The 26030-nt window shown below is 34.3% G+C and overlaps 1 protein-coding gene across 2 annotated transcripts; it reads right to left on the bottom strand.

Moving 5' to 3' along the window:
* Positions 1 to 4205: 4205 nt before the first annotated feature.
* Myl1 (myosin light chain 1) lies at positions 4206 to 24358 on the bottom strand. Of its 2 annotated transcripts, none has more exons than XM_005331869.4 (7): positions 24104 to 24358; positions 13134 to 13161; positions 9132 to 9275; positions 6636 to 6809; positions 6155 to 6232; positions 5091 to 5133; positions 4206 to 4526 (listed from the first exon to the last, which is right to left on the bottom strand). In XM_005331869.4, the coding sequence occupies exons 1-6, from the start codon at positions 24221 to 24223 to the stop codon at positions 5105 to 5107; spliced, it is 573 nt and encodes a 190-aa protein (XP_005331926.1). In that variant the 5' UTR covers positions 24224 to 24358; the 3' UTR covers positions 4206 to 4526; positions 5091 to 5104. The 2 variants fall into 2 exon arrangements, with proteins under 2 accessions (XP_005331926.1, XP_005331927.1); XM_005331870.5 differs by lacking the exons at positions 13134 to 13161; positions 24104 to 24358 and adding exons at positions 13414 to 13438; positions 14204 to 14341.
* Positions 24359 to 26030: the final 1672 nt, after the last annotated feature.

The raw sequence follows: 26030 nt of genomic DNA on the forward strand, positions 1-26030 counted from the left end.
GAGACCCACCAAAGAGACTGAAAAGTACCAGTAAAAGTCAGGAGGAAGAGCAAAAGAGTACCATCACAGATGCCCAGAAGCCTAGGGAAGGAGTGTTTTGAGGAGAAGGAGTCAATAATACTACATGGTGTAGAGAGATAAAATGAGAAAGAAACTAAACATAGCTTGCTTGTTCTCCATTTCTTTAGGACAGGACATTTTCTATTCGTATATCTCTTAATTCTTACCTAGTTTGAATGAGTAGACTTCTTTATAGTTTGGACTTATTCTTTTCCTTAGTAATATGGCAATAAAGTTGATAAAATACCATGACACTAATATAAACCCAGAGGAAGTATCAAAGGAACCAAGAAGAAAAGTATTTGAGTTTTTGCCACATGCCTAATAATTAACATTCTTAATTTATTTGAATTCACAAAACAACCTTTTTGCACACCATGTTATAGAAGATGAACTTGAAAAGGTCAAGTAAATTCTCCATGGTGGTGCATAGCTCAGAAGTGGCAGCAGTAAGAATCACACTAAGTCTGACTCCAAAGCACCTGCTCTTCAGGGAATGCTTCCATTCCTCTGATGAAAGTCTAATGGATGAAGGGGAAGAACAAATAGAAGTTAAGTATATGTTTGCTATTGGGACATGTTTTGTTGAATTATGGTTCAGATTGAACTTCACCAGTTGTCATAAAATAATTACCACAAAATATACTTCCATACGTATGGTGGAGACTATAATGTATTTTTTGAAAAGTAAAAAAAAATCCCTCCAAATATATTTTCATGTATGACATTAAATTTGTATTTTTATTGTACTATCAAATGTTTTGATCACTGCCCACTATGCTAAATGCAATGTACTTATATTTTACAAAGAATATGATGAGGTGAGTTGCTTTTCTCCTTTATAGTTTTAGAAGAGGTCAATAGGAAAGAACAAACTTTTTTTTTCCTTTTCATACTAATAAAACTCTTTTCTACCACTGGAATGAAGACTGACCAAGAATTTGCTATTATTTTTTAAAAGATCAAATTAACTAGGAGTACTTGGGGCAATTTTAAGCCTTGTCCCTGAAAAGTTTGAGCTTTATCCCTTTTCAAATGATCCGCCTTCATGTCTATGTGCCTGGAGCAAGGGCATAAATAGAGGTCCAATTATCATAAACTTAACTATTTAGTCATGGATCAAACTCACACATTATAAATAATATATTGTCTGGGGTCTTCCTTTGGCAAATATAGCTTTATAATAACTTAGAAGGCCAGGATAGGATTTTTGGACTCTTTGGTGATCTGCCCAGAATTTGGAGCCTCTTTGCTAATCCCCACCTCTAGCTGCATCCTGCATTGCAAGGGACTTCTGGATAATACCAACCTTAACGTGAACAAAACACAAGTTGTGGCAGCAGTAAGATTCAAACCTAAACCTGACTCCAAAGCACCTGCTCTTCAGGGAATGTTCCCATTCTTCTGTTTCATTGGCCACCTCTTGGTTTTAGGGTTGCAAACACAAATAGAGGTCTTCTCTTAGGAAGATGGACCTAGGAAGACTCCCACCCAGGTCCTAGAAAAGAACCTGGAACCATCAGGGCGGGAACCATCCAGGACCCAGGTATTCAGAGTAAACTAGGAGTGGGACATGAGCTCCAGAGCAGCAAGCTCTATTTCTGGTTAGACTTCTTGGTTCTAGGGGTGTGTTGATGGAGAAGGAATAGAGTGGGGCCCTTCAGAGTGTGAGATTCAGGACATGGGCCACATTTTCCCTGATCTAAGAGGCATACAGCTTCTTGGTTTTGCACGGCTATGGTGGAGGCAGAGTGGTTCTCATCAATTACTTGGTTGGTAGAAGAAGTCCAAGGAGAGAGAGAACTAGTGCTTGTTCCTAGCAAATAATAATGATTATTTAAAGAAAAGTCTATTCCTGTATAAAATTTCTGGAAAGACTCCCAGCAGATTCTTAGGCCCTATCATCTTTCCTATGCATTGACATTTTAGTTTGGTGCTCACTCATCAAACTGTAAAATTGAGATGATTGCCTGAATTATTTCTTCATTGTGCTTTTCCTTAGCTTCAGTTATCTTGATAATTCCAGGGAGTGGAGTTCTCTAGTCTGCAGTTCAGACTTGCTGTTTAATCTCTTCTTTCAGATTTTAGACTTGGTTTGCTGAATACATTTATGAACTCACCATTTTCTCTAAACTTAGGATATAAAAGAAGATCGTCTTTTTTGTTCTATTAAGTTCCAAGTTATCTTTGTCATTATGGACAAAAAAAAAAAAACCCACAACTAAATAGAGTTAGACACATTAAGAGTTCTTTTCTATGCAATATTTCTTGAGAAATACTGCTGAGAAGTACACAAAAAAACCTTACTATAATCTCATCTTAATAATAATCACTTATTTCATCCATAAAAGAGAATAAATTAAGTTCCTGTGTGGTTTTTAAGTATCAAATGTAACTAAGGCAAAAAAAGGATCTATAAATATTACATTTTGTCAGAAAAGTCACTTGAAGATTGTTAAAAGCAAACTTGAAAATATTTGCTTATGCAGTGTAGGCTTTTTGAAAGTTATTTTTAAAGACTGAGGAATTAGGCACCTGTCATTTTTGCCAGCTGGTGTGGATGTTAAAAATTGCTGCCACTCTTCCGCCTGCTACTTTACTTTGCACCTGCTGCTACTTGAGTTCTGGGCATTTCACACATGGTAATTTAATAAGGTTAGGTCCCATGACTGTACAGCATGTTATCCCACTGGGGGTTAAAGCAGTTTTATAAGGCCTTGAGGGAGAAGAATTATATGTGAAGCTTGAGACTAACAATTTCATACCTTGTAGACATCATACTTTTCTAATTGAAAAATTATGAGGAAGTGAAGAAGATTGGACATTGAGCCACATATCCTAAAACAAAAATTAGTCTTTTGTGAATAGATTATTTGTATTAGTTTAAACTATATTGTGATCTTTGTAATTTGAAAAAAATATATAATTGTCTGGTATAAGACTTAAGTATATATTGAGAACTTTCTGTCTGTCACGGCAGTCATGAACCACATGTGACTATTTAGATTCAAAATTAAATACGTTAAAGTAAAGTACAATTAATGATTTAATTCCTCAGTTGCATGAGCCACATTTTAAGTGTTCTGTAGCCACCCATGGTTAGTGGTGACCACATAAGACAATACAGGTATAGATTTCCATTTTCACAGAAGGATCTATTGGATGGTGCTGAGGAAACATTTTCAAGCCCTAGTCTTAAGTGAATTTGGTCTTGAAAGTCATGAGGCCACAGTGACAAAAGAGTGATTTTAATGTCCCAACATCATCTTGGTCATGAAAACACAGGCTAAATTTGAAGTATTATCTACTAGAATCCAAGGGACTTTTGCTAGAAGGAAGGAGCTTTTGACCTGAAACTCTCAATGTCAGAAAATGTTGTTTCACCTTCCAAAAATACATAATACTTGCAAAAGATTACAAGTATCTTTTAAGAGAGGTAGGGGGGAATAATTTATCACTCATCTCTGTCTGGTTATTCAAATACTACCTTTCAGAATCTGTTCTGAAGAAAAAGTGATATGGGATAGCGTTCTGAGATGATAAAGTAAGTTTATTAAGTAAACTTTTCCAATTAGTCTTACTATGTTTTTATATTACTAAGACTGAATTGAGATTTGGGAACCTGGGCATGTAAAGTAGGGAGATCATAGTAGGAGAAAGAGAGAGACTATTAATAAACAGGATCTTGGATCTTGAGTTCTTAGCTTGGGCAATAATCCCATCCCCAGAGAGGATTTTTTTTTTTAAACATTAACAACTGAAAGGTCACTTTGAATTTTTCTTTTAAGACAGTCTGGGAGAAAGACCAAAGGCTTGCTAGTTTTCTAGTAGCTAGATTGTTACAAGAAACTAAATAGATGAAGCCATAATCACAATTTATATAAATCTGAAATCATTCTGCTTTCACCTTAAATTGCATGGATAGTTTACATTAAAACATCTCTGATCTTATGTGAAGTTTTTCAGTTCTTTATTTCACTTTTTTGGTAATGTATAATTTTCTGTGTTATTCAAGTTGCAAATGCTCTGTAGACTATAATGATTCTTTAGTAAATTCATCAACATTCTGTACATTTAATGAAAGATTTGAGGTTTCAAAAATTATTTTCACAAAGCAACAAAATAAAAACAATGTGACTTGGATATTTCAGACTGACCAAAATTGTTTATTGATATGATATTTTAAGGATGCCTGTTGACCCATGGTAGATAATAAAGAGTATTGCTTTGATATGAGATTGCCAATATTTTATTTTATTGTTGTCTAGAGCAACAGACATTTGGTTTGTGTGGTATGAATATATTTCAGAGAAAAACTTAAGGTGTATAAAAATTCAGAAAGTCCTTCAGTCTAGAGTGATCCAGATTGCTTTTGTTTCTCTGAATGATGGTAAACAGATCTGGACAGTTAGTCATGGATGTTACTTAAAGTGGACTCGAGCCAGTCTTCCTAAACAATGCTTGTTCTGTAAAGGAAAAGGGAAAGCAAGTTAGATGTTGATCCCATATTTTCAGAAAGAAAACTCCGGAGGAAATAATGTGACACGCAAAAGAGGAAAAAAGCACAAAATAAACCAGTGCTTATAGGGTAAGCCACTTCCTTGTTGTAAGAACTTGGTTGCAAGTCCTTGAATTTGGACTGTTAAAACACAGTGCTTTAGATCAGTAATTGTTCAAGCTAATTTAGTTATTCAAAGGATGTAGGCTCATGATTTCATTAGTGTTGGGGTTCCAATAAAATTAATTAACTTGTCTTTAGTTAGTTGAGTCCCCACTGCTTAATCATAAGTGTAGTTAAGGGGGTTTATGGGTGGAAGCAAAAACATCGCAAATTTTGCTTGGACACTCATATAAGTATGTTTTATTTCTAAATAACCCATCTCAAGTATTTCAAGTTTTCAGGCTTATGAAGACAACTCTTAATTAGAAACCAATACTAATTACATCTACAGCATATAAAGTGAAGCTGTTAATTAAAAAAAATACAGTATTGAGAAAGCAGTATATATTACAAAGGAACAGACATCTACCTTGAGAGCTCCGTTTAGATAGACATGATGTGCTTGACAAAAGCTGTCAGGGTAACAGGGGTAGTTCAAAGTTAGAAAACAGTCAACTTTAATGAAAGAGAAGTTTAGATTAACTTTATTTTCTACACGACATCCACTTGTCTAAATCCTACGATTGAATGATTCCTCTATGTAATGTGTTTATAGTAATAACCAAATGTGGAAAAATTGTTTACAGGAAAAAAGTGAAGTTTAATCAAGATTGCCAGTGAAGATCTGTCTGGCTTGGTACTTTCCTTCTCCCCTTTCTTTCCCTCCCCTTCCCTTCCTCTTCTAATTCCTCTTCCCCCACCCCCTGTGCGTTTCCTTTTATTTTCTTGCTTTCTCTGAGTTGTGGGACTTGGTAAGTTTTTAAAACTCTCAACGTAGGTTTATTGAAATTAACTTAGTCCTCTTTGGGAATAGACAAATTTTTGGTTTTATTGAGAAATTTTAAATTTGCAAATCACATTATGCAACTTTATTTTGCATCTTTAGTTTCTGTGGTACATGCTTTTTTTATACTGTTTGGGTAGAAGTTGCTGTAAATGTTAGCAAGAAATAAAAAAATCTCTACTAGAGGATGACTTTTATGTAAGCAAGAACACTGGACAAGGAGAATTAAGCTTTATTACTAGCCCTGCCATTAATGATTTGAGCATCACTAAAGCTCTTTGGTCCTCAGTTTCCTCATTTTTATAATTGCTTGGTATTAGTAAAGGACTTGAAAATCTCCCTAACTTTAATATACTATTACATATGATTTTGATGCAAAACCTGTCTACTTCACAGGGACGTTGTGAAGCTCTAGCAAGGAAATACACATTAAAACACATTCGATTGCTAAAACATATTGGAATAAATCTCACACGTATCTCTTCATAGACTATCTTTTTGGAGTTATGTGGTTGATTGATAATAAGTAACATATGGGTATTAATAAAGAAGGAAGAGGAAAGCAGTTTATTTTAAATAATTCAAAAAGAGTCTATCAGCAACCCAACCAGTTAAGAGGGACTAAAATCACCAGTGCACACTGATTATACCTTCATAGTTGATGCAGCCATTGGAGTCTTCTTGACCTGCCATCAGGGCTTCTACTTCTTCCTCTTTCATCTTTTCACCTATGAAACAAAACCCCTTTTAAAGAAATGAGGCAACAGGATATTTTCAAATCTACCAGGATATTTTCAAATCTACCATAAATGACGTGCTATGATTGAACTCTTGGAGGACAAAAAACTATTCCAATTTCCTTCACACTCAGTAGGATGTTTTCAAATGACTTAAATGCACATTATCCCTTGTCATCCAAACTACATCCTATAAGAAGTACAATGTTTTCCTTTACTTATTCATTGGCCTCGCTGTTGCAGAAGCCAATTGAAATAGTGATTGACTTTTGAGTATTCGTTTTTCATGTTTTCTTTGTAGACTTTCTCCATGCCTATTTTTGTAATTACATGGTTCTTCTGTGTTCTTTCCTGTATATTCTGTTTTGTTAAGTCCACTGGAATAAATGCTTACCCAGGGTGGCTAGTACGTGGCGGAGTTCAGCCCCCATGACTGTGCCATTGCCTTCCTTGTCAAAGACACGCAGACCCTCAACAAAATCTTCATAGGTTCCCTGGTCCTTGTTGTTGGAAATAGCTTGCATCATGGGTAGAAATTGTTCAAACTCGATTTTCTTGGCATTCATCTCTGAAAGAAATCGCAGTTTGGACAGTTTGTAGCCACCATAAAACACCATCTCTGAGTCACAAATGAAAGCTGAAAGTTCATTCCAGATGATCTAAAAAAATCTTCACACAGTTTAAACTTCAGATGTTGAATTACCAAAATGACAAAAATATGGCAAAAGGCAATATCATATGTTCTGGAGTTCCAGTCCCATTTGTTCCTGTACTACTGTGTGACACTGGGCAACTTTCTTAACCTATATGTGTGTCAATTTTTCATGTGTAAAACAGAAATACCTCAGAGTGTTATTGTGGGAATTAAATAGATAATGCATGTAAAGCTCATTGAAATACTTGGGACATGCCAGGCATGGAGATGCATGTCATGCCTATAATACCAGTGCAGTGGCTCAGGAGGCTGAGGCAGGAGGATCACAAGTTCAAAGCCACCTTCAACAACTTAGTGAGGCCCTAAACAACTTAATGAGACCCTGTTTCAAAAGGAAAACTAAAAAGGAATGAGGATGTGGGTCAGTGATTAGGAGGGTTTAATCCCTGGCACCAAAAACAAAAACAAAAAGACAACCAAAAAAAAAAAAACAAACCAACAATAACAAGAAAAATCTTGGGACAAATTGAGTGCTTAAGAAATGCTACCTACCATTTTATTACTATTGATAATTTAATATTTTCCATAAATACTAGGGAAGCAATAAAAAATTATACTGGGATGCCACAAACACATTCCCATATATATATAGTAAAAATTAACTGTACTTTACTACATATTCTGCCTATGTCCTGAGCTTTGGCAGGGCCTTTGCTTTCTTTAAATTTTAAGTAATTTTAAAAAGAAGCTTATGAGGAAAGGGTGTGTGTCAAATACTCTGTGATCTCATGACTTCTCTGCAATTTAGAGGTCTAGAAATGGGAGAACTTTCTTTAGTGTCTCTGACAAGGTAGATATCATTCCCAGTAAAAGTATAAAATAGACTATCCAGATGTATGCAAATGGATAAAATTATATACTTGCAAAATAAAAGTTCCCCAGTTCTTCTCTTGTAGAAGTCAAATACATTGGACAATATTAGAAAGATTAAATTTGAGTGCTGAATTTGTTCAATAATTCCATTAAAGATGGATGTTGGCAAGTCAGACAGTGACATTTGAAAATAAGGGTTAGACTATTGCTTTCCCACTTATTTCATACTCATCTGCTTTCTGCATGATTAAACTAGAAATTTATTCTAAAGAAAATGGAGTCTGAGAAACAATTCTAAAGCAGGCCAATTTAGAAGCAAGTTTTCTTGAAAGAAAGGTTCTTACCCTCCTTTTTAAAATGAAGGAACATTTCTAAAACATTTTTAGTTACCAAGGAGAAATATAAGATTATTTGCCTAACCCTCTTGTTTTTTTTAACTAATGGCAAAGATCAACAGCTCAACTATCTACTTGAGAAAACTTACTGTTTTGTATCCTGTTTTTTTCTTTCTTTCTTTTTCTTTCTTTTTTTTTTTTTTTTTTGTTTAGAGTCGTATTTTCCAATAGACTGTCATACTTTGCTGTGAACCACTGAGGTTAAAAACAATTTCCTTGTTCCAGACTAATGATTGGATTTCTGTATCAAGTGAATGTTTTCTGCAATTTTGCTGTTTGTGTATTTCTCTGATTTTTGTTCCAGGATTTACCTTGGGAGACTGAATGCAGAGTTTGACTTGAGATTTTTAAAGCTTTTAAAAAAATTATTGGAAATAGAAAATGCCCTTGTTAAGATGTCTATCTATCTATGCTTAATTAAGAAACCTGAATTTCTTTTGAGACAGGCACAGAAGCAGTGTAATGGTCAGAGAACAGGGCAAAGTTAATAGGTATTTTTTAAATATCTTCAAAATATTGCAACTTTATTTCCACAGTTTTTATCAAATATTAGATTTTCTCTAGAAGTATGCCATTGTAATTTACCCAGAATCCTATACAAAGTGCATTATATTTTAACTGTATTTAACATCTTTGTCGAAATGCACTTTTTCCTTTGAAGGTTTGAAGTTTAAAATAATGTGCAAATTTGGATGTTATTTGTTTTATTAGCTCTGAGATTATGAACATTAGATATGATAATAAGAATGATGTTCTTAGCATCAGACATTATTTGTTTTCATAATCACAACATTTTATCATGCTTGCAGGTTCTCAAATGAAGGTTAACTTATTTTGCAAGGGAAAAAGATAGGATTCTAGATGGCTAACAGGCATATTTGCTACCATCAGGAGTAAACTGAGCCCCACTTATGCATGCATGCTTTAGCTACACTTCCATAGATCTTGGAAGAACTGATGTGGTTACCTTCATTGCTGGGGTTCCCCAGAACCTTCTTGACCTCTGCATTGGTGGGATTTGTGCCCAGTGCCCGAAGGACATCACCAACCTGGCTTAAGGTGATCTTGCTATCACCTGTTTTGTCAAACAGGAGAAATGCCTCCTTGAAGTCTGCAAAAAACAAGGAACATTAGGGTTTTTTATTTTTCTTTCTCAAACCTATTAATTAACCCTGAGTCCTTCAAGGATTTACTTAAACTCTTCTGTTTTACAAGTTTGCCAACCACTTAAGTTGTCATTGTCAAACTCTGTTTTCCTACCTCAAACAATCATTGGCAAACCTTTTTGACATTTCTTTTTGGAATTCTCTTAAAGCAGCATTTCTAAATTCTAGTCATATGTTATTGCTAATTAGATATGGAAATCAGACATCGTAGTCATATTTAGTCATATTTCCTTGTCTGGGACTGGGCTAAGAGATTCTGAGGCCTTGATAAATCCTAGTAATCTTTATCTAGTCCTTCATAAAACTAGCAAGATTAATACATTTCAAGAAAACAAATTTTTGATCAGGATTGTGTTATATGTTATTAACCCATACTTCTCAGATTATATAGAAAAGGCTTCTCTCAAGGTACAAATTTCTTAGGTTGTTCTCTGGACAGTTTTCTTCAGAAATAACTTCATTTTTCAGGACAAATTTAGAAACACGAGGCAGGCCTGTAAATTCTGCAATGTCTAACCATTTCAATGTTTGATGCTAGCAGGCTCCTAGCATAACTAATTCAGAAGGAGAAATATTTTTTGGATCGAATGTTATAATATTCTCTTTACACTTCACTCTGTTTTTCAGATAATACATATGACAGCATGCTGCTATACCAGCTTTTGAATTCAAGTACACACTCTTTATTAAAATTTATGGAAATAATTGGTTCACATGCAGTTGCAAGAAATAATTCAGGGAAGTTCCTTGTATACCTGGTTTTCCCCAATAGTAACACTTTGCAAAATCATAGAATATTACTGTAACCAGGATATTCACATTGACAGACCCCAGTGATTTTATTCACATTTCCCCAGTTTGCTTGTATTCATTTATGTGTGTATTAAGTATGTATTTTAAAGTGCTATTCTTATCACAGTCACTTATTTATTATTCTCCCTGTATTTTGTCATTTTCTTTTGATAGAACTGGTCTTGTCTTTAAAATTTACAATGATAAAGAATTTGAAAAATACATAATGAAAAGACAGGAAGGTGCAATACTAAGAACATAGGGGACAGTAAGTCATTTTACCTGAAAATTCTAAACTTAAATCAAAATTTCTAGGAAACCCAGAACTACTAATGGTTACTGATTGGAGTTAATGTCAGTAACACTCAGAAAACCATTTGTGAGTGAACTATAGGGCTGAAAGCACTCTTTTTAGCTATCAGTGGTCTTAGGTTAAAAGATGCTATCTAGATAGATTACACAGCCAAATATCCTTTTTACTCTCTCTCTACCCCTAATCTAAGATTGTATCAGACACTGTATTCATGACTAGTTACAATTCATGTTATCACTCTTTGCTAAAATCCTATGCATTTGACTATAATGGATTTAAAAAAAACATGCTGTAGGCCCTATGGTGTCATTAGTCAAATATTATTTTTCATGTTTCTAAGGGACACGTGAAATGGAACTATTCTTGTTATTGGCTCCAGGCTTTAGGGACAGAGAGCTCACAATTACCTTGGTCAGATGCTGATGTAGAAATAGAATTTTATGAGTTGTAATGAAATCACTCTGACATTAATCCTTTTGGTGGTTTAAAGGCAGAGGTCAGAAAAATTCTGTTCTTTCTACCCCAGGTTTTTAATGCAAGCCTTAGTTATTCTCTTGAACATGGATTGGCAAACTACTTCCCAGGGGCTTCTTGCTTGTTCAGTGAAAGTGTGATTGGAATATGGCCATCTCCATTTCTCTATGTTTGTAGTTGTTTTCATACCTTGGTGATAGAATGGAGTTGTTTTTAGACTATAACACCAGGAAAGCCTAATGCATTTACATTTGGTCCATCAACAAAAAAATTTATGACCTCTGATCAAGAATAGCACTGTTTTAGAACTTTCTGGTAATGATAGAATTGTTCTCTATTTGCCCATTATGGTAACTACTAGCTGTGGCTCTTGAGCACTTAAATGTGACTAGTGCAATTGAGGAAATGGATTCAAAATGTATTGCTTTTTCATTAATTAATGCATAAATAGCCACATGGGCTAGTGGCTACTTTATGGAACAGCATAGGACTTAGACCTTTAGCATGCTATAATTTTCTAGTTTTTTTCTTCAATCCTATTTTCTTTCTTTCAATTTAATTAGAGCAGCATGAACAAAAATCTTTAATCATTAAACAAGGAAATAAACTATTCTTCATTCATTTCTGAGAGTATAGGATTTCTGTTTAAGCAGCTTACATTTGTTTTTCACACATACACACACACACACACATACACACACACATATATACACACACACAAAACACACACACACACACACACACACACAAAACCCCAATCTACTACACCAATGTTTACCCAACTTCTGTGTCTAAAACTTATTTAACTTGTGGAGTCATAGGTTTTGTGCTTAACAGGAAGTCCTTTTGACCTGAAAAAATTTGAAATCTTTCGCTTCTTGGTCTTACATTGTTTGGTAGTCCTAGTGACACTGCATGTTAGGAATGTGAGAGAACTGGGATGTGATAGCCGATGAGGTAGCAGCATCACTAGTTAAAAGTTAATTAAAATAAAACAAATTATAGTAAACAATTTGTAGAAAACTATTTTCAATATATAAAACAGTTCTTCACAATATCATTTTAAGTGATCGTAAGTTATAATTCAATCTATCTACATGAGGTCACAGCCATGTTGTAGATGCCAGTGAGTCTGTACAACAGCAAATACCCTTTTTATTCTTAATTGACTTAAAGACATAAAACATGACTGAAAAGAACTGAAAAATGTAAGATCCTTTAGGCACAGAATAAATTGAACACATTCTTATTAATCACCCATGTCTATATCTTCTATGTCATAATATATATAATATACACATACTTAAATTGACCAATATTCTAATCTGTATAACATTATGTAACTAAACTCTTTTGCCCCCTCATTTCTATGAATTTTTTTGTCCAGTTCATTCAAATTTGGTGACAATTTCACTTTATAAACATTTCTTCATAAATTTCCTAATGAACAAAATTAGATCTTGGGGGATCTGTTGATTTCAAAGACCCAAAGGGAAGAAATTGAAGTGCAAAAGAAACTATTTGGATTCTCTTGAATCTCAAGAGTTTGGGGTCTCCCCATTGGTCATTTTTATAAAAGAAATTTCTAATTAGTTTGAAGTCAAACCAAATTTTTAATCCCATCACTAATTCTTTGGGTCCTTTAGCAAGACTTATCACTTCTCTGGGTGTCTGTCCTGTACCTCTAAAGAAGAACTGGAGCAGGAGGTGTCTAATATTCCTTCCACAATTCTATGATAAATTACTCCTTCCTTTTTTTTTGTCTCTGAATTCACTTTTGTACTACAGCTCACTATTGTGAAGAATTTGTAATTGGGCAGTTTTATAATTAACTTTATTTTCCATATTGAACAATTCACACTCATCAAATTTCTCTTTAGAAGTTTGATTAGCAAATTATTCTTCCCAAATCTACATCTTTTTGTAAGTATACACATCTATTACTTCTTGTATCAAGTTAGTTTTATTTAGAAATCAGTGCCTATAAGGACTCATTATTGTGGGGTTTACCTTTTATTTGCTTAAATCTTTGATTACTGATTATAAGCAAAGGCTTCAGGTTGAATGAATTTATATTTAGAGTGACTGAGAGCAATTTATATTTAGAGTGGCAACACAAGTGTGAATAATTAGGAAGAGCTTAGCTCAACCCAAGGGAGCTGGTTTTCTTACATACCATCTTTATGAGTGTGCACATATTAACAACTAGAGCTTTTAAACTTACCATCCTGCTGTTCCTTAGAGAACTCGATCTGTCAGAAAGAAATTAATCACAAAGAATATTTTAACCAAACAAAAATGTCCTGATTTTTAAGTGTATCCAGCTCATTCCCTGAATAATCTTCAAAGTAAGCTTCAAAAGTCAGCCTACTTTTCCGAGTTCAGGCATAGCTTGGACACCAACAGGTTCAACCACAAAGTAGCATGCCTTGGTGTTAACTGATAGTCCAGAAACCAGACAGTGCTCTGCCCACATCTGCAACAGAGACTCTCAAATCACTTACCCGCAATCTGGTCAGCACTGAAGGACTGCAGTGGTGAGAGAGAGAAAGAAAGGAACAACTAGTACTCTTTCAAATGCATTGACAGAAGGATTGCTCTCTGCTCTGAGACTTAGGAAGCCATGTAGGTGTCATAGCATAAGAAGGTTGCCTTAGGGTACTTTTAAATCTAGGAATACAAAAATCTATGGCAAAAGATAATTAGGGAAAATTTTTCTGTATCTTAAATAAGGAAACAATTAATAAATGTTCAATCAGATACTTCCTAAAATAATTCAAAACCCTATGATAAAGATATGCCTGATTAATAAATATGCATTGTATTAAAAAATGATTAGCTGCATTTAAAACACCACCTTAAATCTTTCTGCAGTTGCACCAGTACATTTTTATATTAGTATACAATACTGGAAGCACTGGAAGTAGTTTACTTGATTCTAGCTATCAATATAACTGGGGTGTATCTTAGGTCATACTATCTTGCAATAGTTTCAGTATTCCCCCTAAATTTAAATATCCTAAACCTTATGTGATATAGAAAAAGCATGAAGTACTACTGCTTTGGGAAGTAAGATGCATTTTTCCAGTTTGCATATTAGTTCTAATTAATCTCTTCTATCTTCAACGTACCTCCCAAAGTATCCCAAAGTACCCCAAAATAGAGTCTCAAGATTTGTTCTGGCTCTTTTCTCTCCTCAATTCCCTTCCTCCTGTCTGCCTCTTTCCTCAATAAGCTTCTCATCACTATTGCTATCCTCCTATGAACGACAAGTAGTTCTCTTATAGGACGCACCATGATGGAGCTGCTGGGCTGCAGAACGGGTCAAGCCTGAAGAGTGAGTTGAGGGCCGCTCCAATCCCTGAGTGGGGCCTCCTTCTCTGAGGCTTCCCTTTATTTCTGGGCAAACTGACCTCACTGCTAGCATCGAGTTTCAGAGAGAAGTTGCCCCTCCCATTGGAGAGTTCTTTAGCTTTCTTAGGGCAAAGGGAAGAGGGAACTGTACCCTGAGGGCTATTTTTAGGAAACCAGAACCTAGGAGTGGACAGCCTTGGTGAGATGGAAGACTGTCAGTACTTTTATGGTCTTTAGCTCCTGGACATTTGTGGGCAATGTCTTCCTTTAAGAAACTTCTCTGCTTAGTGGCAGAAAAGCTCGGAACTTCTCTAATGGCTCAGGCTGACCCCTTCTCTTGGTGAATTATGGACTTTGTGAACTTCTAGTCAACAAGCTTTGGTGCTAATGGAACTTCTTGGATGGGACTGGTTGGGGTTTCGAATGACAACTGCTACAGAAAGAACATCCTCTGAAGCTCTGTCCCTTATGGTAAAGTTCAGAGGACATGAAAAGGCCACATGCTCTGTGTTTCTGAGAATGCATTTAAGTGACAATCTGTCAGTTCTCAAAATCCTCAATTAAACACCACTCTTTTGCGAGTAGTATTCCAAGAGAATTAATCTAAGCAAAGGATAGTTTTCATCTCCATTTTCTAGCATTCTCCGTTAGTCTTCTGACTTTAGGTTTTGGGGATTTTCCTTCCTCCTTAGTAGTCTCTAAAGTGGATGATTTGTCATATTTTTTTCAATTTCTGAAGTGCTTCTAGTCAGGAAGTACTTCAGACAGTCCATTTTTGTATCCTTCTTCTTATTCTATGCGTATTATTATTCTATGTTTAAAATTTAGCATAAGTTTTTACTAGATCATGCTGATTCTGTTTCTGCCTTGAAACTTTATGGATGGGTCTCCAGACTGAGAAACAAAGAACCCAAGGCAAAACTTGTGGAGTGCAAAATCGTACTTGAACGTTTTAGAGCTGTCTAAGGACTTGGCCAGCAAGGGTTTTTATGCCAGACTATCTGAAAACAGTGAGAAACTCCCTTCTAGAAAGGTATTGGGAAAAGTGGTACTTGAAAAGATCAGTGTTAGGATGGATGCCCACTGCAGTTCAGAGAAAACGTTGGTCATTTTTCCTACTTATTTAAAGCAGCTCAGGGGCATAAAGAATGTTGGAGATGAACTGTAACTCAAGTATTGCTTCTTGCAACTATTTTCAAGGATGCTCATAAGTATCTCCTGCCAGAAAGATACAAATCTGAAGCTAACCCACAAACCATTCTAGAAGAAATCAACATTTAATTATGTACCACTTTTGGCCCAAAGTTTACAAGTTATGTCAGGATCTTGAGATTTGAATCCCAAAATGAAAATCTAAAATATCATTTTTAAGTTATTAGGTAAACAAATTGACATTTTAAAAGGCTTTTGAGAAATGAAAAGTTAGTAAAAGGATTCAAAATGCTTTGAATCACAAAGGGAAAATGGAAGCGGTCAAAGGTTGAAATTTATAATCTTTAGTAATTGTGTAACTTAGAATTTCATGATTTTTGATATGTAGAGTATGTTACCTTTGTGCCTTTTTTAGTTTTGTAACATGTAAATGGGTCATAAATTTGAATTGCTCTGAGATTACTAATGAGAAGTAGCATATATTTTTAGTAGTGCTAATAACTATAAATACTACAAAATTAAACATAAAAGTTGACGTACTAGTCATAATGATCATTTTCCTATTTTGTTCTTTCTTTCATGGAGAAAAATGTGTCCTTATATATATATAAAAATATGATTAGTATATATAAAATCTTTTGGGTAAACTAGAAAATCAATATAAAAATTGTACTTACGTTATGAATAAACCATCTCTAACCTCTGGATATCATGTAAAAATTTGTTATTATTAAAATAGGAGCTGCAAAGTGATAGGCAGGTATCAAATTATTTCTCCCTAGTTTTTCCCCATATCTTTGTCACAGAGAAAAAGAGCTTCAGTTTTTTTGTACCTACTAAGTATCAAAATGTACATTTGAGCACACTATTTGACAGTAGGGAAGCCTACCCTATAGCTTAGGCTAGAGAATAAACTGTGTTTTCAAAGTTAGAAGACCTAGATATTGTGCTCATAAAATAATCAGGAAATGCAATTTAGTCTCTGGTACACTTTTATGACCTACAAAGCATGGCCTGCATCATTTCCTGGGTGTTGTAATAGTGATGTAATTAGCCCTTTGAACAAAGGCACAGCATGAATCCACAAAGTCAGCAATGATTTGGGCCTGGGTTTGCTATACCATCTCTGTTTGCTTTAGAGATTGGCTTTCAATCTTTTCTGTCTGGCTTGCTTTCTTCTCCCTCTTTCTCTCTCTCTCTCTCTCTCTTTTTTTTTTTTTTTTGAAATTAGACATTCTTCAAAGCCCTAATAAAACCTCCTCCTCTCCAAAGCCATTTTCTCCTGGTGTGAACCTGTGTGTCCTGCCCCCTCTGCCCCTGCCATATTGCCCTTGCCTTGTTCCTAGGTTTTGTCCTTCACTACTCTTCAGGATAGTTTGTTCTGTTAAATGCTCAATAGATTTTCATTAAATTAAAGTCATTAGAGCATAAGTCTAGTAAGCTCTTCCTTTAAACTCAAGTTCTTCCTCTGGAGTATTCCGTTCCTTGGGGACAGAGACATTTATCTGTTCTTTTAAAAAGCTTACATTGTAAAGAAATTAGAAATGTTTTCCTTCAGTGCTGCCTCTCTAGCACCTAGAACTGCTGGCACTTAGTTTATCTCAAATTATTGATATATGTACCTTTTATATATCCAATACTTTCCCTTAGACTTTATAAAAATTTTTATGAGCCAGACTTCTAATTCGCCAACACTCAATTTTTCTTAAAGTCTCTCTCTCTCTTCAAATTTCTAGCCTATGTATTTTTCTTACAGTTAGTACAAGGCTGCATTGCACATTTTTATGACTCATGTACTAACATTTGTGGTTGGGTTTAAGTAAGTAATAGTCTGAGACACTGCCACTAAACATAATTTTTATTCAAAAATTTACAGATTATTTTCTACTTTGGAAATCATATTTCTACTAGTAATCATGAGATTTGGTTAACTGATTTAAGATACTGTAGTCTCATATATATATATGAATGAAATTGCTTTATAAGGAATATATTAATATTCAGTTAAACAATCTCTGGAATTGATATATGTTAAATTTTATTACAGTAAAAGAAGAAGAGCTATAATTAAAGATAATTACATCTTTACTAGTAGTATATGATGTTGCATACTAGGAGCAAATTCCTTAGGAAGGAGCCAGGACCACAATCTTCAAAGAACATCGTTGTCCCTTGGGGGATAATGGAGACTGATGACAGGTAAGATTGAGAAGCTGACTAACGAGAGCCAGTTTTCAGTCAAGAGAACATTGCTGTACATTCTCTGATTTAATGCCTGGCAGAGGGACCAAAGACCTGGATACATATACCCCCTTAGAAAAAACTTAACCCAATTTTACAGGATTTCTAGAGCCCACCATAGAAGGTCTCTGGAAGTAATATTTTGTAACTCTTGGAATTTTATGCTTCAGAATAACACACTTAAGTCAAAGGAAAAAATGTTTTCCTTTTTTAAAAAAAATTTCAACAATGGATATATGTAGGCTGGTTACTAGAAATATAGTAGAAAGAGGAGAAATTAAGAGTGATGCAATTACATTACCAGTTGAGGTTCTCTAGTACAGGAGAGTCAAGTGGTTAGACTGTATAAATTGGTCTGAATTGAGACAGAATGCATAATTCTGTGCTCAGCAGACTTAAACCAGTCAACTGAATTCTGTCACTAAGAGCAAAGGCTGACTTGTTAAAATAACACAATTCAGACCTATAAGAACAGAGACATGGGTGAATCTTCGTAAAGACTTAAAAATGCATCCAAGCCACCTTTTAGTTTTCTCTTCATCTTTCTCATGGCTAAAAATTGGTAAGGAAATTAAAGATTACTTGCAAGTTGTACTTTCCCCCTGTTGTATATTTTGTTTGCATGCAATGTCTTAAAAATTCAAATTCTGTTTTTGTTCCTTCACCTTTTTATTATTAAAATGTGAACACTAGAAAAATTCTTTCTTTGTGTGTTTTAAGAAATTGTTAAGTATCTGCTTTCTTCTCCTTGTCTATAATGAAAGCTCCTTTTGTGACAACAGCGATATATTATTATTAGCACTGCCATTCTAAAGACCTCAAGTCTTTTGATGGGTTGAAAAGAGAACTAGTCTGAGAATTTTTCTGGCTCTCATAACAGACAAATTATGTTTTGGTTAAATAACTACACTTCTCTTTGTTATTTTTCTTAAATATATAATATCAATTTGCATGATTTTCTTCAATACATAATATCAATATGCATCTATAATATTACAAATTTTCTATTCTTTTGTCAATATAATCTACTTCAATTCACTTTTTTCCCCATGAAAAAGAGAAGGGTGTCTAAAAATTCAATAGGTAATGTTCTTTTAAAATAGATTAAGTTAAGCTAAATATAATTTCCCAGGTACTATGTTCAAGTCAGCTAGCTATTTGTAAACAGGATACAACATGCCACTGGTCACCTTGAAAGGTAAAAAGCAACTCACTCCCTACAACCGAAGGAAGTTGATTGGATGTGGTTTTGCCTTTAGGTCAAACTTTTCTTCTACTATTGTTACTTTTAAACTGCAATTTTTGACCCTCCAAATTCTGTTTTAGGAGTAAAAAACAACCTGTAAGAGTTGATGTAGAAACAAACTATAGAAGATCCTATTTTCATACAAAAAGTATTTCGGTCTAAAGAGAAACAGAAGAAAATGTAGTATCAGCAGACTAAATATAATCCTTTCCACAATTTCCATGAGTCAGATGGTGCTTAATACTGCGTAATTATGGAATGACTACTAACGACAACTTGCCAGGGGGTTCATTTGCAGCACTGAAATGTCAAGAGCTAAATTTGGCACTGTCACTTTGTGGTCTCCTTGTCTTGCAAAGATTACTTTATCTTAAAATGAAAACTGTTATTCACTATTTGTAGGTGAACGTATCTCTTCCTTTGCAAACTGCATTTTGCTCTGCAGAGACATTATTCAGTTCTCTATAATTAAAAATGTTATTCTGGAGAGCTACAAAATGCCCTTTAATATTGTCTTACTCTGTTCCGCCTGTTTCCTTCATATAGTGGAGATATAGGAAAGATGAAATGTGATACTGATATCTAGAGATAGACTTAAATCATTTTTTATTTGCTCCTAAGGTTATAATTATACTGCAAATGGGTGAATATTAAAATTCGTGCACATCAAAGTTGTATTAGAAATTCATTTTTCTATTGAAATGCCCAAGTAAACAAAATCAAATTATATAAAGCAAGCTTAAAAACAACTTAATGTTTCACTCATTTTTTTTCCTAATTAGAAATTGTATGTGTTTTTTTTCCTAGTTCTTTTTCTCAAACTAGTTAAAGTTAAGATCAACCCATGTTATATATGTGGCATTGCATATTACCACAAACAATATAGGTTGGGATTTCTAGTTTAAATTATGTTATTTATTTGTAATCAAAATTGAGATTTCATACTCTTCTTAGAATATTAACCTGATGGAAAAATTTGAAGGTCATGTTTGATATGTGGTTGTGTTTAATTAAGTAAAAAAAAAATCTTAAAATTCAATGTTTCATTACATTTAAGAGTATTTTCAAAATATCCATTTCTGTTTACAACATTTTATAGGAAGCTGAAAAAAAGTGACTAGGAACACTTCTAAGTTCCTAAGATTTCAGTCTTGTTATACAAAAGAGAACACCCAAGTTGTCAGCAACAGATGCAGGATAAAGAAAAACTGAACTTGCTGGGATGTGGGGTCTGTCATCACCCCCTCTTCTGGCTACACAGGACTGTGCAGGGCAACACAAGAACAGCTTTACTTCATTCAAGAGCAAAACAAAACAACAGCAACAAAACAGGCTCTTTTATAGTATCTTGAAACAGCAACTAACTCTTTAAAACTAGAGGTAGCTTAGGATACAGTTAACACAGTTAACTCTGGTTTTGATGTGCTAAGTTAAATCCTAGGTTCATCATTAACTAGTTATTTGGTCGTGGACATTGTGTACTCTGAGTTTCTTTACTTGGAAAGTGAGGACAAAAACATCCCAGGTTAATGTTGTGAGGGTTAAATAATATGGCATAGAATAAATTCACAATGAGGATTTGTTGTTATTAATACAAATAGCTGTATACTTTTTAATCTTTCATGGAGCATATCTTTGTTCAACATCCCCAGGAATTCTTCTAATGGGATTAGGTTTAGATTAGCCTTGTTAGAAATGAGAAAAAAAAACCATTATGAATGAACACAACACATTTTCATACCTGGGCCCAAACAAGTCACCATACATACATAACTATCTGCCTCCACTGAATACATATAGGGATATGTATTGGGAACAGTAGATATCCACCTTATCCATTAATTTTAGAGTGTAAGTCTTCCAAGCCTGGGATCAATTTTCTTTGAGATTTGTCATTCAGGAGAGCTTCTGTCAATGCATTCTGTACCTTACCTTTTTTTGTAACATCGCCTGCAGTGTCTAGTCAGGGATGACCTGATTGAGTGATGAGTACAATGACAATGAAAATTTAAGCAGCACAACGAGACATATGGCTCAAAGTCCCCACCTTGCAGCAATTCTGTCATACCTGCTAATGCATGCATCATGCAAAACATCCAGAAAGATATTGATGACCTTTTGAAATGTAAGATGTAGTCATTTTGTCACTTATTTACCTCCATTATTTCACTTGCTTGCAACTATTTTCATTCCTGTGTTTGCACCCATAACCAAACTGATGGTGGGTTTTAATTCCTAGGGTGGTGGTTTTGTCAGGCAGTGTTCTGTTAGTCTGGGTGTTGTGGTTTAAGTCTCAGTTCTCTGAAGGCAAAGAATGATTAGAAACACTAAAGACAGTAACTTTAATATTAAAATATCCACAGAAATTTGTTTTTGAAAAGGGTACTCACAGAAAAAATCCATGAGAACAGAATGTCAGGTAAACATTCCCTCAGAGAATTTCAAAGGTTGTAGGTCACATTCCAAACAAATAATCAACAAACCAGGAAATCAGAGTGGAAAGCACTTTTAAGAAACTGATAAAGCTAGTTAATAATATCCAAGATTATTCAAAGTTTAGGAGTCAAATGTGGTCATTGAATGTTGTGTATTTTAAGAAATTGGTCTTAGCTGGAAATAATATTGAGGAATTAAATTTTACTATTGCTATATACTACATAAAGATAGGTAAACTTCAGAATTACTCAAAGTCCAAAGGATACTTGGATTTCTAATCTTACATGATTTTTGGAAGAAAGTTTTATAGTGCAATTAAGTTTTTTTTCTTTGTCAAATTTCAGACAGTTAATGAATGCATATAACAGCTCTTAATCTCTTTAAAGTTTATTTTCTCTGGTTGAAAAAAGTTTATAATTTATGTAAGGTAATATATCAAGGAACATCATTAATTAATTAAAAGCATCATAACATGAAATGTTTTAATATAGTTTCAAAATGGTATAACCAATGATATGACATTTAATTTTTTTAAAATTCTCAACTTACGCCACATTCTTTGGCTCTTACAGGACACCTCCAAATGTGCACTGATTTTATATTGATGAATGTAAGTTGTTGGGCATTTAAATTACCTCTTTCCGTTTTTCTTCTTTGCATTAGGAAAAGGCCCCCTGAATGAAAGATGAAAGGTCACATCTTCCTGCTTTTTCAAGATTCATTTAACTGCTCTTTAAAAATTTGTATCCCTTATCAGAACCTATCATATCTCTTTTTCTGCAATGGAATAATGATGAGGGGTCACACGATGCTCTCACAGGGACTCTCCTGAGTGTCTCCTTCTTCTGCCTGGTTGTACTAGCTTGTACTAGGATTAATTCAAATATAGATGGAAGGACAAAACAATTTTCAGGATTCCGAACAGTCACTGCTCTGTTGACTAGAACAAATAATTGGCTTAATTTCTGTATTGCAAAAGTGATGTTTTGTCTTTTCTTGGAGATCTCTCACCTGCCAAACACAGTCTTTATGCAATTTACTTATTTTGACATAGTTCCTCAAGGAGGAAAATTAATGCCTGTTTTCATTAGTGGAATACTTCATTTTCTTCTTAAGAAGACACATTTTTTCCTTTCCAGAAGTTTATAATCCCAGATGCAAAGAGATAATAGTCTTATAAATCACAATAAATATAAAGAAGAATAGTTTTGACACTCTAATATTACTATGGAGTGGAGAGTTAAAGACTACGAACAATCAGAATTATTGTAGTGGCTATAATCACACTCATTGTATTATGAAGTCAGAGTGCATCTATAATGATATATTAACTAAGATTGCTACAAATGAAAAATTTGGTTTCCTTTTAATGAACTGTATGCATGTAGTCCTCAAGGTAGAAAAACACTTATTAGAAGATATGGCATGAATTTCTCCTACTAAATGGATATTCATTAAGAATAGTTCCTAATCAGTATTAGATCTATGATCATCTTTTTCCGAATATGACTTCATATACCTAAAAACTACAGATTAAATATTTGTAATACTTTATTACTTTGAAATATAAAATGTTATATTTAATAAGAATGCTCTAAAAATTATATCTATTTATCACATGTATCCAAGGGTGATCTAATTCAACCTTTATTTCAGGGATGTTTTGAAAATCTTATTATACTAAAGCAGGCAATTAAGTGTTTATTTGTAGGCCGGCATTATAGCTGCAAGTAATAAATATTAAGTTAGTAAAATTCAGATTTATTACATACAGAACTTTTGGCTTCCATGAAAAGATTACCTCACAGGCACTTTCACGCATTAGTTTTCCATATAAGGCTGAGTTGCTTATATGAGCATTTTCAAAGTGTCAGTTGGACCAATGAGAGCCCAATGAAAAGGGGGAAGGTGCACGTCATGGAGTAGTAACAGGCACATCCATTCCATCATTTTTCCAAAAGCAGGTCATCTTTTGGCAGCTGAGAACTTTGATCACAGCAAAGTGTTGACACAAAAATCAATCACATTCTCCTTAGTTCAAGATCAGTATGCAAAAACTCAAAAGACATACACTAAAAGCTGTACAACCAACGTGTTTTGTAATAATTTTGGTTAGTTTCATTTAGAAGCAACTCACAAATTCTGAATTAAATACTGTATATAAATAAACAAGATGACAGTTATAGTCACTGAAACACTTGAGTGCATAATTTTCTGCACTGAGATCTCATTTAGTGTTGTAGCAAATTTTATTAAGCAAAGCTGAAAGGGGAATTGACTTGAATTGCAAAAAATCTTCTTTCTCAGATGAAATAAGCAGCTGTCAAGTAAATACATCCCGGACAACTGGGTCATCAGCTGTCTTTAAACTTCTGGAAACAAGCAGGGGCTAAAACTTTCTTTTTGATGCAGTTTTAATCTAAAGAATCCAGTTTTCACAGAGGTTTTATTAAAAAATGCTGGTTTAAATATTCATAAATGCAACACCTTTACACTTACATACTTTTCATTGTATTTTGATAATTTAGGGGAAAATGGGAGCCAGAGAGCAAAAAAAAATAGAGCAGGCATAGTTTCCACATATGATAAAATTTTATGCTACTGTTTATTTCTTTTTTAAAAGCAGGGTTCTCTTCTTCCAAATTCTACCATTTCACTGAATAATACCATTCCTCTCCATGAAAAATATACCTCTTTGCAAGTTCCTGGAGTTCCCTACTGTTGAAAGATGTTTCAGTGACCAAACAATTCACCCTCTTAGTTACCTTAATGGCAGAGAGATCGATTTTTTCTTCTTTGGGTTTGGCTGGGGCCGGCGCAGGTGCTGGGGCAGGGGCAGGGGCAGCAGCAGCAGCAGGTTTCTTCACGTCCTTCTTTGGTGCCATTTTGTTTAAAAGGATGGGTTAAAAAAAGAAGGAGCTCCTCCAAAAGAACCTGTCAAAATGATACTTGAAAGAGGAGTGGTGGTTCGCTTGATCCACAGCCCAGAGTCTTGAAGGTGGACCCAGAGTGTTAAACGGTATAAGGGCATGCATATATATTTCACTTAGTGCCTAACAGAACCTTGACACATGCCGCTGGATTGGACAGTTCTCTAGTCAAGGGGGATGGCATTCAGCTCAGACTATAAATGGAATCTAAAGGGTCAGGGCTTCATCAATTTTTTTAAACTCCTCTTGCTATTTTTTTTCACCTCCATATATAAAGAAGAAAGAAGTCTGACAAAGCCAGCTTCAGATCCTTTGGTGACAGCAAAGTAGATTGACATAGTTTTTCTTGGTAGAATTACAGTTCTGTTGAAGTTGTAAATCTTTTTCTTTTTTTTTTTTTTTTCTTCCCATGCCCAGGAAACTTCACTGAAGGATTCAGTTTCAACTTGGAATTTTGGCAGGGAGTGTCACCAACTTTCACCCAGCTCCTTTTCTCATGCTCCTCCCTCCTGGCCATAAGTTGCAAGAAATTGCTGGTCAGCAAAGAGGTGACGGGGGTTTTAAAAATAAAAAGCCTACGTATAAGGAAAGCTCTTCAAATCTTAAAGTGTTTTCCCTTCTAGGGAGCACAAACTCTGACTCTCTAATCATAATAAACTCTATGCTAAAGAAAAATAACTCAAATATATAATTTAAATTTCATGTTAGAATTTAATGAAAAATATCAAGTGAGATAAAAATTTCAGCAAGATTTGCTTTCTTAAAAGACAAGTTTTCTAATAGCATGTAGCTTTCAAAGTAGACACTTATCCATTTTACTTTCTAAATGGCATAACATTTAATTATTTATCTGTCATCTAAATATTTTATCCCTATTGGGGAGAAAGATGAAATGGATCTTTTATAACTTTTTAAGTGGCAAATTCTGCCAGAGAGGGGGTTATAATTAGTTCTAAACTATTGATTGTGTAGTACCACCCTCACTTTTTTAAATGAGTGAGCTATTTAATTAATTAGTATAAACAAGTTATTAATTAGAGCAATTATTTCATGAATTTAAAAGTGCAAATTTACAAATTATGTATAAGTGTACAGATATGTATACACATACACATGCATATACTCATATATAACTATACATATTATATATTCTAATTTTTAAATATAGTTGTGCTTAAAGATATAGATTCATCATCTACTTTCTGTTGGTCTGGTGTAAAAGATTTCTCCAACTCAGAGAAGCTTACTCTTTCTGTATATTACAACCAAGAGAGATTAAGATGCTTATATTAGTAATAATCCACCTAAATTACAACTAACCCATAGTTCATCACTCTTTTCCTTATGTGGTGGACTAATATAATGAATTATTTAATTCACATATGTTCAGGGAAGATTTTGGTGTAACATTCTAAATTAAATTTATTTTTTTAACTGGTACATTTTTATGTGCCTATCAATGGAATACTATGTGCTGTTTCAATATATGTATATACATTTGGCAATCAGGTGAAACACATCTGTCTCCTCCAAATTCATCAGTTCCTCATGGTGAACGCATTCAGAATCCATTCTTCTAGCTTTATGGGTTGTAGGGCACACACCTAGTTAGCAGGAGGGCACTAGAACTTCTCACCCACATCTGCCTGTAGCTTAGTACACATCCCTCTCTCCCTGATTCTCTTCCCAGCCTCTGCCATCTCTCTACTCTAAGTTTCAACAAGAGACCAACTTTATATTCCACGCATGAGTGAGATCATGT

Source organism: Ictidomys tridecemlineatus, chromosome 7, assembly GCF_052094955.1.
Source record: "Ictidomys tridecemlineatus isolate mIctTri1 chromosome 7, mIctTri1.hap1, whole genome shotgun sequence".
NCBI lineage: Eukaryota > Metazoa > Chordata > Mammalia > Rodentia > Sciuridae > Ictidomys > Ictidomys tridecemlineatus.

Excerpts from the sequence above, each read along its gene's own strand:
- Myl1 (XM_005331869.4), bottom strand. The coding sequence starts at position 24,223 with ATGGCACCAAAGAAGGACGTGAAGAAACCTGCTGCTGCTGCTGCCCCT. Across the intron at positions 6,810-9,131 it reads GGGGAACCCCAGCAATGAAG|AGATGAATGCCAAGAAAATC; the intron begins GTAACCACATCA and ends GATTTCTTTCAG. Across the intron at positions 6,233-6,635 it reads CCACGTACTAGCCACCCTGG|GTGAAAAGATGAAAGAGGAA; the intron begins GTAAGCATTTAT and ends TTTGTTTCATAG.